General features: G+C 29.8%; 1 protein-coding gene across 1 annotated transcript; it reads left to right on the forward strand.

Annotated features, from left to right (window-relative positions):
• Positions 1–10,529: 10,529 nt before the first annotated feature.
• Positions 10,530–11,608, forward strand: B0H65DRAFT_163980 (uncharacterized protein). The gene is made up of 2 exons (XM_062821277.1): positions 10,530–10,675; positions 10,894–11,608. Exons 1-2 carry the CDS (start codon positions 10,614–10,616, stop codon positions 11,522–11,524), a joined length of 693 nt encoding a protein of 230 aa, XP_062683140.1. The 5' UTR covers positions 10,530–10,613; the 3' UTR covers positions 11,525–11,608.
• The last annotated feature ends 23 nt before the right edge of the window (positions 11,609–11,631 follow it).

Raw genomic sequence — 11,631 nt, forward strand, 5'->3', positions numbered from 1 at the left:
AAAGTAGTAAAGACTCCGCGCTCTATTATTTAAATATCGTAATTAATAAAAATAAGAAATATTTAAAAATCCCTAAGATTTAAAGTAAATATATACTGATTATTATTTATTTCTCTATATTAATATGGGTAATTGAAGTAATAAAGGTTAGAGTATTTTAAATAATAATATACGAATATCGAAATATAAACTATATCTTCCGTTATAAAAACTAATAGGGGAAATACCCTTCTTACGTAGTAGTATACGAATATTAAAATATAGATTATATTATCCATTATAAAAACTAATAGGGGAAATACTTATTCTTACCCCTATTAGATTTAAATAAGGCCGGAATTAGATAGGACTATCGGATTTAGCTACCTAATTCTCGCGTATGTAATCGGTAACCTACTCCGGAATCTATATTTTATTACTATTATAAGTAGTAGGAATTATGAATTTATATACTTTATATATATTGTCTTCTCTCCCGAATATTTTTATAACTTCGTATTTATTATTTATAAATGGGTTATATTATAAGCGGTAATATAAATACCCCTTCGATTATACGTATTTTCGGGCCTATTCCAAATATTATTCGTTGAAAAGCTTTTCGACGGACTTTTTATTATATACCTTTTTTGTTTTAGCGAAAAGTACGCGTAGGAAACGACTTATATATTCCGTTATGAGTTGGATTATACGAATTAGTTTATTATCGTTAATAGGAGTTCTATAATTATTTATACTTTAATTACCGCCGACTAAAATTTTATTGTTATTAGTAGCCGTTCTATCCTTATTTAAAGTTTTTTAGCTACCCTCCTCCCTATAACGTTATTTATTAAACGTAGCGCTATTACTAAATATATATAAATGTTTTTTTAAGTATTATAAAGGGGTTAATGTTAGCTATTGTTTCTATTCTTTAAGTATTAATAAGTAAGAGTATCTTTATTATATTAATAATATATATAAATTATAATATTTTTTCAATTAATTTCTTCTACTTTAGAATATAATATTATTATTCCGATTAAAAAAATTTAATTAGAGCTTGTATTAAAATTATAAAGTAGCGTTTCTTTTATTCGTTTAAAAGAGGGGTCTAGGCTACCTCTAATAGCCTACCGTTGTTAACTGGCTCGTTAGGATCGGGGTATATATCGACGTATATAGGATTAATAATAGGGAAGAGACGGATTATATTTACCTATTTATAATCGCTATATTCGTTTTCGAAGTCCCTTACTTTAATCGAATTCTATTTAGTATATACTTTAACGATATGAATATATATAACCCTAATTTTGTCCGTACGAGGGGATATAAATACATTAATATATTAGAAAGGTTCGGCTACTTATAAGAACCGATCGAAATTATAAGTAAGGATGGTTTTAGTAATTTTGTAAATAATAATCGATTTTAGTACGGGCGAATTGACTTTGTAGGTAATTATAAATGACGGCTATAACGTATAGACCTACTAATAAAAGAGGTTAATATAGCGGTTTTAAATTCGATAGGGGAAATAGGAAGGAAAATAAACTTTACGTATAATCTTTTCTTCTTACTAATTAGAAATAATTCCGTTAATTTAAGGAAAGTATTATTTTATAATTTTAATTTAATTAATATAATAGAATCGATTAAAATATTAGAAGATTATTAAAATATTCTATATAAACTTTAATCTAATACCCGTACTATATTAAATGTAAATATTAAATTTAACTATAGTAATACTAGAATTAAAGATTAAAATATCAATCCTCGTATACTTATTATTCTAATCATAAATAATATTAATATACTTTTACGCGCTTTAATTTAATATAATCGCTTTAACGACGAAATTAGCTGTTTAGAAGAAAAAATAGAGGGTCCTAATAAATATTAAACGATATCGACGATTAAAACCGATATGGGAGAATATTGGGGGAAGTTTGCCTCCCCTATCGGTTTTAGGCTATTAATAGGGTATATTTATATTTATATTTATAAGTAATTAATAACAATAAGGATACGTTCGCTAGTTTATAATTCTTTGCAATATTTATTTAGAATTTATATTTATAAAGGGGATTAGGACGCCGCTTAATAAACCATACCCGTCCGATCGATAGGTAGTAAAATATTAGGATTATTAATAAAGTAATTATATATATATATTAAACTTCTATTAAAATTCAATTTAATAAGTACGTTAACTTTATTAACGCTTAAACTAGCTGACGATTTTAGCCTTCTTATCTTTTTTTAAAATAAAGATTTCTTATTAAGTATTCTATTCCCGGAATTGTATTTTCGCTATAGCTTTACAACCGATTTTATTATTTATTTATAATATATTTTATGTATATATATTTTAAATAAAGAAGAATAGCCTTTATATTAGGAAAGGCCTAACGCCCTTCGCTTTATCTTTTAAATTAAAATATGTTAACGTGTGGCTAGTACTGTGCCTTGTAACTGCCTTGTACTACCTTGTAGTATAGAAGGCTAGTTGAACTATTCCTTCTACGGAATCAGTTGACTCAGTCCCCACAGAATGTACTAGAATACAAGAGGTTTTGCCACTGTATTCTAGAGTCTTATAACTTAGCTAGCATTTCTTCCAGACTGATTTGTCATCACAGGATTCAACAGAAGCTTCTAGATGCTTAGTGTCCATGTATATAGAGACCTCTCCTCTCCTTCAGTTCGTCACTCCTTAAGCAAGCAAGCACAAGTCAAGCAATACAATATAGTCTTTTCTCACAGTGCAGAGTCCACTGTAATCTTCTGTCTTGAGAGCAGAGTCCTCTCTAAGACCTCTTTTACAACATCCTTTTATTGTACTTGCAACTACGCTGCTTCCTTCAGCATTGCTGTCGTACTTCCTACCGCTTCCGCTCCGCTCTGCTACAAGTGCATAGTTCACTGTAGCAACCTTGTACTGGTGCTATCATTATAGGCCAGTCAGGGCACCGCAGCAAACAAAATAGTTGCTAGAGGCGTTATTTAATCACTAGGTCATAAGCGTTAAATATAAGTCGGTTAGAGCCGCTACTTTTTTTAATTAAACGTTTACTATATTTAAAGTAGATTTAATATATTTTTATTAGAGGGATAAACGTTAACGAATATATAATTTAATTATTTAATAACATTAATAGGGTGTATATATCCTTACTAAGGAAGAATATTTATAATTCCTTTATAATAAAATTGGTTTATTTATTTATAATAGTACCTTTAGAGGAAATACGCTTTTAGTAATTCGAATATAGGACTTACTATTTAAACCCCTAATTCTCTTTAATTTCTCGGAGGGTTCTAACGGTTATAGAATTTATATTAAGTTTGAAGATGTATAGTTCGCTGCTTAAATTGTAAATCCTTAAAATTCTAAATACGTCGGGATTGGAATTGAACTTCTTTTTTAGTAGGAATTAAGTATTATCCTATAATATCTTAGCGAACGCCTTTAAATTATATATTAAATTTAGAAGGGGTATTGCGGAATGAAAGACCGTCAAATCGCGAAGGATTTTACGGATCTATTGCTATAATATATTCTCGGAATTACGTAGGAATTAAACCTTATTTATAATAATTTGCGTAAGATGGAGATTATTGTATTTAATTATATTTATTTTATAGTATTTTCTTTTATTTAAACCGTTTTAATCGATAATAAATTCATCCCTATATAAAATTAATATATAGAAATAATACGGAAGTCGTTTAAAATTAATAGAGGAAGCGGTAAATTTACTATTTGGAGGTATTATTGTTCTTATTTTTATTAAATTAGTCGTTGGCTTCCGAATCGCTCTTATTAATACTAATTTTAACTTTGGTTTTACCCTTAGTCTTAGCCCTAAGGCCGGTTACGACCTTATTTACTAGCTACTATAAAAATACTTTTTTATCCTTAAGACTAATAGAGTAGTCCGAAGGGTTATAAATAAATTTATACAGTTTTATTTAATCTTTAAAATAAATAAATAACGCCGCTAAAATAATAGTTTTAACAGTAATTATTTTATTACTATTATTAAGATATTAAGATATTAATATATTAATACGTTAAATTTATTTTAATTTAGAATTTATATTCGTTTTGGGTCGGTAGTAGGTAACGCCTGGGCTGTATTAAATTAAATATAAATATTTAAACTTTTACTGAACATTTTAATGATTTTAATAAATATTTAAGTAATAAATAATATTAGTATTAAAACTAGTATAGGGTAGGCCTCTATAAATTCGTTATTACTTTCTTTATATTCTACTTCTATAATATAAAGCGAAATTATTATAAAGTAAGTAATAATTTTATTTGTACCGATTTTATTGGTTAATATAGCGTATTTAAATAGGCATTTTTTAAATTGCCGAATTATATACGTATTTAAAAAATTAAATTAATGATACGCAATTAAAATTAATAGGGGAGTAGAAGGATAACTCCCCTATCAGTTTTAAACGAGGGAGGTGTAATTTACTGATTAATTAGTAGGGTAGAAATAATTTATTATTTATTTTTCCTAGTGCTTAATTCGCCTATCTTTTATTTTTATAGTATTTGTATAGAATATTAATATTATAATAAATTATATCCTTTTCCGCCGGCGGCGGGGGGCAATCTTCAAAAAATATAGAGGGGATCCGGCCCTATATTTTTATTACCGTATAAATTGCAAAGTAGTTTTTTAAGATATTCGATAGTAGGTATCGCTTATTAATTAAGTTAATTATTTAATATTATATTTGTAAGTACGCTTTTACTATACACGTAATATTATTTTCCTAAAATACGTTAGAATAATTAATAGAGGCGGTTAATTCCTTTTTAATTTAAAAGTTGGTAGCGTAGTCGGTAACGAAGCGGCCTAATACAATATTAATATTAAGGTCGTTAAAGAGGTCTTTAAATTGATAGTTAGTCAATATATAATTTAATTTATAAAATTAGAAGAAAATTTATAATATCAAATCGAAGTTTTTAATCGGTACTAAATATTTCGGATTTACGTATTTAAAATTATTATCCGATTTATATAATAAGCCTAAAATAGTAATAAGTAGGATAGTATCTATTTTGAAGACATCCTATGCTTTAAACTTTTTATTAATAATATTGATTTCGTCGTTAAAATCCTTCGAAATCTCTCTACTTTCTTCCAATTATTAGAAGATATAGGAATATATATTAAAGAATACTATACTAGTAAAATAGTATTTAAGGTCGCTAACGTTGGGAAGGTATGTAATTGCGAAGGGAATTATAGGGTCGATACCGACGGTATATCGATTATTAATAAAATAATAGAATTCGTTTAAAATCGAAAAAATTTCGGTAACTAAACGTTAGGCGTTATTATTGGGAATTTCTTCGTATTAATTAGTTAACCTTAAGCCTATAATATTTTATATAGTAAATATATAGAAAAGAGCGTCGATATCCCTACCGTCTTTTTTGGGGCTATTAGTACCGCCGATAGTAAATTTGTAAATCAAGTGCCGCGAATTATAATATTAATAGAAGTAGATTATTGTATAGAATTAATCGTTTGCTATATAATTTAATTACACAGATTTATTTAGTATATTAGTTAGTTGGATATATTTATATTTACTTCCCCCGCTGGGTGAGGTTTACGATATATATAAGTATATAAGTTAATTTACTAATACTGTAGCTTTTAAATAAATTTTATTCTTTTTAACTAATAGTAAATTAGTATTAACAATTTCCAAATTGCTAATACAAATAGTAAGAACGTAGTTAGAGAGGTTAAATATTTAGAATAATATACGCAAGATATACTTATAATTAAAATAATTAACCGCTTTAAAAACAATACCCTTCTTTTTTTTCTAATCGGGTATATTAACGCCGAATTAATTATCCTTACTATAAAATTATTTCGTTTTAAAATATTTTATAGGATTAAAAATTAGGGAAATTGAAATATAGTTAGCGAATACCTAAAGCGGATTTAAAACCAATAGAGGAAGAAGTTAAAAGAGGATATATTTCCCCTATTGGTTTTAAATGGTAAACGGAGTATATTTACCCTTATAATCGGAATATTAGAATAGGGCTACTATATTCGAATATTTTAAAATTCTCGTTATATAATTATTCGATAGAATTAAGGACCGATAGATTTATAATATAATTATTTATTTTAGTAGCATAATATTATCGCCCTTTTATTTAACCTACTTTTTATAATAATTGGAATTCATTGGTTATATAATTATAATAACCCGTTTATATAAATTTTTATTTTCCGACTACTATTCCGTATAGATATTTAGGATTAAATTTTGTACTTCTCTTATATTGTAGCCGCTAATATAAGCGGGGTACTAGGAGAGGAATAAAATATTATTAAAATATATAGCAAATTGGATAATATATATTTATTTCGTATCTTCTTTATTTATCCGAAACCTAAACTATTTTAGGGGTAGAAAATATAATAATTATAATATATTTAAATTTTATCTATCAAAGAAAATTCCTTAGATATCCGTATCCGGGTAAGGGTTTTTTATTGGTTTAGTATCATTAAATTTCTCTCAACCTATTTATTTAAATAAGCGGATTATATTATAAATATTATGTAAGATTGTAAAATTATTTCACTTTAAGTAATAAGGGATCCCTTATTTAATAGGGCCCCGTAGAACCGATTAATTAGGCCTAAAATTAATAGGGGTAATTAAGGTAGGGAAATACTAAAAGCTTATTAAAATAACTTTAAAACCGATAGGGGAAGATAAAAGGAAGCGAGTAGTTATTAAATTTATATTAAAATTAATAGGAGTAGATAGAGGGGAGCGAATAATTATTAAATCGGTATTAAAACCAATAGAAGAATTAGGAAAGTATAATGTAATATAAGAGGAAAGAGGAAAGAAGAATTCTAGAAGTTATAGGGGAGGGTTATTATATTTAGGTCTATAGATGATTTATAATATAAAAATTAGAGTAGAGCCTAGAGTTTTTAAATAAATCTTATAATTTTTATTTATAGCGATCTTTCTTTATCTATTCTATAATATAGTAAAGCTTCCTCCTAGTAACCTCCTCTATCGGTTTTAAATCATTTATTAGGAAGTTTCGTTTAAATACTCCTTAAGTACGTAAAGCGTATATATTTACTTTTTCCGTTTTATTAGGATTATACTAATTTTTACCCTTTTTACGGGTAGAATTGTACTTATATATATATTAGTAGGAGATACCGCGTATAAGGTTAAACCTATAGTATTAAATAGGCTATTAGTAATAATTTTTAAAATCTATACTTATTCCGCCTTCGCTAATCTCTTCTTCTCTGTATTTACGCTATTACGAATTATCCTTTCCGTACTCGTAATAAATATTTTTAACGAATTAGGTATAATATAGGCGTACTATATAATTAGGATATTCCTATACCCTTCTAATTACTTTTATAATTTGAATTCCGGAATAATTTTAATAAAGTCTTTTATTATAAGTATAAGTTCTTATTTCCCGAACCGTTACGTAAATATATTTAGGAGAAATAATAATACAAATGCTTCTTTTAATAAATCGAATAATTTGAATATACTAAAGTAAAGTATTTTAGCGGTAGCGGTTATAAAGCGGTTTAATTCGTCTAGGGCGAAACTAGCTTTTATTAATTTCGTTGGGCGCTAAATAATAATTATAGATTTTTCTAATACAAATAGTAAGAGATTTAAAGGGGTATAATACTTATTATAATATTACGATAAAAGTAATATAGTAAGAGTAGTATCGAGGCGTTTAATATTGAAATTTATTGTATAATTAAAGGAATCCCTAAATTTAGGGAATAGTTTAGGTTCTTATAATAGTTTTATAATATATTACTTAAAATAAAGTATAGTAATAAATTTGTGTATCTCTTTATATTTTTTAATAATCTCCTCCCAAACTAATTTTTCTATTTTATTTTAAATATAAAATTATCGATTACTATCGCTAATTCCTAATTCCTATAAAATTAGCTAACCGATAATAATAATATTATTATTTAATAATTCTTTTTTACTTTATATATCTTTATTGCTCTATATATTTTCTTCGTTAGATATATTTCCCTTATTTAATATATTTTTATCCCCCAAAGTAAGCAGTTATACCGGCTTATTAATTAAAGTGAAATTTAATATAGTATATTACGAAATAGCAATAACGGAGGGGGGAGGGCAGTATATATTAAATTTTAACCCCTGAAATAGTAGAATAATTTAATAAAGTATTACTAAAATAGACGATAGTTTCCATTTAAATAGGTTTATATAATTGGTCTCAATAATTAAATTAATAATAGAGGACGATATAATACCCTATACTGTATATAATAGGATCCGTACGGACGGTACATCTAAAGCGCTAAATTAAGTCCGCGATATTATCGGATTTGACCGCGCCGTATTATATTACTCGCTATACATCCGGAATATTTATATTTATATTAAGCGAAATAGTAGCGAGTACTATCCGATATATTGAATCCGGCCGTTTGAAGTCCTTATATATAGCCCTCTAATTTTAAAGATAAATATTAACATTATATTCGCAGATTACCTTTATTGTTTATGATAATTTATAACTAAAAGATATAAAATATTATAAAAAATACGCTTAAGCGGAGAAAAAAAAGTAGTTTGCTATTAATATAGATAATAATTTTCAAAATAAAATAAATCTTAAGTAGGGGGGCGTTAAATGTAAGCGCGCTAAAAAAGAATTTCAACCGCCAGTAATTTTTAAACGTACTTTATAAAATTAATTATAGTACTATTGTATTATTAAAACAATCGATAGAAGTATAAATAATAGTAAATTTACTTAACCTACGACCCTTTAGGCGGAAACCGCTATATTTATATATATAATATTATATATTATAAATAAGAGTAGCCGTATACCCAAACTAAAGGATACTAAATAGGATATCGGTCTTAATATTATAGATATCCGTAAATTATTTTCGAAACGTACGCTATTAAAATATAATATATAATTCGTTAATAATAATAAAAATGATTCGCTAATTGAATAAAATATTACGTATTAGCTCTATAAACTTTATGTAGGTAGTTTATTCTAGATCGAAAAGGATATATATATAGTTTCCAAATTCTAAATCTATTTAAAAGTATAGATACTACTACAGGATTAGTTAGAGCTCGTTTAAAACTAATAGGAGAATTAACTCTCAAACCTAATAGGGGAATAAAGGGTTAATTCCTTTATCGGTTTTAAATATAACAAATATAAATTCTATACTTTTATAATTAATTAATCAATTAAAATAAGCCGAATACCCGGAAATTTAATAATAACATTACGCTATTCCTTACTAAATTAATTAAGCGGTATAATTTAAATAGTAACTTTATTAGCTAGGATAATAGATACGGTCTAAAAGACAATATTCTTTCTATAGCCAGTATGGGTAATAAAAATTATATCGCCTTATTAATAAATAATATAATAAATAAATTTAATTTAATTAGGTCTCGGACGACGTTAGTCCTAGCCTAGTAGCAACCCCCAATTTAATAAATAGGTAGCGACCGTATTAATAAAATTATATCAGACGTTTTTATCATTATTAAATATTATATATTGTAATACTTCGCCAATTTAACCTTAGAGAGTTGGGTTAAGAGGCCCGGACGTATTAAATTGACGAAAGTCGGCGATACAACGAATACGTATTATAATATTATCGATATTAGATTTATAGTCGTATATTATATATATATTAATTTTCGTATTAATATAACGATAGGTTGCAAAAATAGAGTATACAATGCTTCTAAATGCAATTTTACGTACAATAGAATTTACCCCTATAGTGTCAACAAATAATAAAATTGTAATAGAAATACAAAAAAAAGTATATAGAAATGGATTTATAATGCGTACTATCCTCGGACACTTTATTTAATTAAATTTGAAATCTTTATAGTAGTTTAATATTCGAGTGTTTGTGCAGAGATTGAATATTCTTTATATATATTGGCTGATTTCGTTCAAGTTATATATAGACGTAATCCTAATATCATACTATTTGGACCCATAGGGTACAAAGAGATTGCGCCACGTATAGCGGCGGAGTGGATGGGGGCTAACAAATTAGGTTGAACGTCTGTTATGAGAGACTATGCGTAGCAAGGATTCTATTCTCCAACACCACTCTGTTTAAATTGCTTACTGCCTCGGCTCCGAGCTACCGGGAAGTGTCCTTGGCCTAGCTTGGTCCCCCCTTCCGCGACAGTCTGGCACCCGAGGCCGTCAGATGAGGCGGCTCCGGCCCGCGTTTTAACCCCTTTCCACCCCCCATCGCTGTTTCTTTCTCCTCCACCTCGTTGCCTTCGTGTATTATACTTGTCCTCGGTGTTACCAACTGGAACCAGCCCGTAAATCCGCCGCCCCTCCGTATTACCGATCACCCTTCAGTTGTATCGGCATCCCAATGTGCTGATCCGTCCCTGGTCTCACCTGCCGTCGCTACGAGTTCCCAAGCTCCGTCAAGAACCCCTGGCAGCGGGAGAGAGAAGCATAAGGCTACATTGTATTGAATGTGATCGAGATGAATAAACAACACGACTCCCCACTACCACTTATACGACATCGTCCGTCGGCCACAAGCAGGTAAACACCCGAAAGATCCTCTCCACCCTCAAACGGACCTCATAACGGACCTAATGGGGCTCATCCGCTCTCCAGCACCAGCTTCTTATCTTGAAGAGAGGTATTTACAGTTAGAGGTATCAACCTCACTCCACTCCCCCATCCTGCACTATCCAGGATTATAAATGCCCTCCCCTAGTACCGAGCCTAATACCGACTCTTCACTCGCATACTGACAGGGAAACCCAGCGGGCCCTCCCGCTTTCGAAAACTTGGTCTTCACAGACATCCAAGCCCTCTTCGGTCTCGCGGTCCGTCAGAAATCGGCCGAGCAACAACAGCGTTGGCCCATCCCAGTCCTTTACTGGCACCGATCGAGATGCATATACAAAGGGATATCCTCCCCCCCCCCCCAAACGCTGTCGAATGCTTACTCCTGTCTGCACCACAGTTGGTGTAGGAATATGTAGCAAGTACCCGGGGATCCTGCGCCTAGCCAGGTCCAGGCTCGTCTGGAACCCACCAACCATTCTAGGTTATAGTACCGAGTGGTTGTACCGAATGGTAGCCATGGTCCTCTCACCCGTCTCCCGTCTCCCGTCTCCCGTCTCCCGTCTCCCGTCTCCCGTCTTCCTTTTACGTTTATATCTTATACAACACACCAGGCTCGCAACACCTACCCCGTACCTCGACCTACGAACATTTTCGCCCTCTTTCCCTCTCCGTTACTCTCACCTACTTACAGCTGGCAGCTTGTTTCTGTACCCTGTTCAATTTATTCTCAAGTTCCCGTATTTGACTTCGGATTTCGTCCTTTTCTCTTCCTCTCATCTTATTAGTCTTTTCCCACCTTCTTCCACAGCCTCATAAAGTCTTCTTCTCACAAATGGTACCAATAACCTCGGCTCACCGTGGAAAATGCCGCCACCACAATATGCTCACTTGACGACCAACAGCGGGCTCGACAGCAACAACTC

This window comes from Neurospora tetraspora, assembly GCF_033439725.1.
Source record: "Neurospora tetraspora strain CBS 560.94 chromosome Unknown B0H65scaffold_3, whole genome shotgun sequence".
Classification (NCBI taxonomy): Eukaryota; Fungi; Ascomycota; class Sordariomycetes; order Sordariales; family Sordariaceae; genus Neurospora; species Neurospora tetraspora.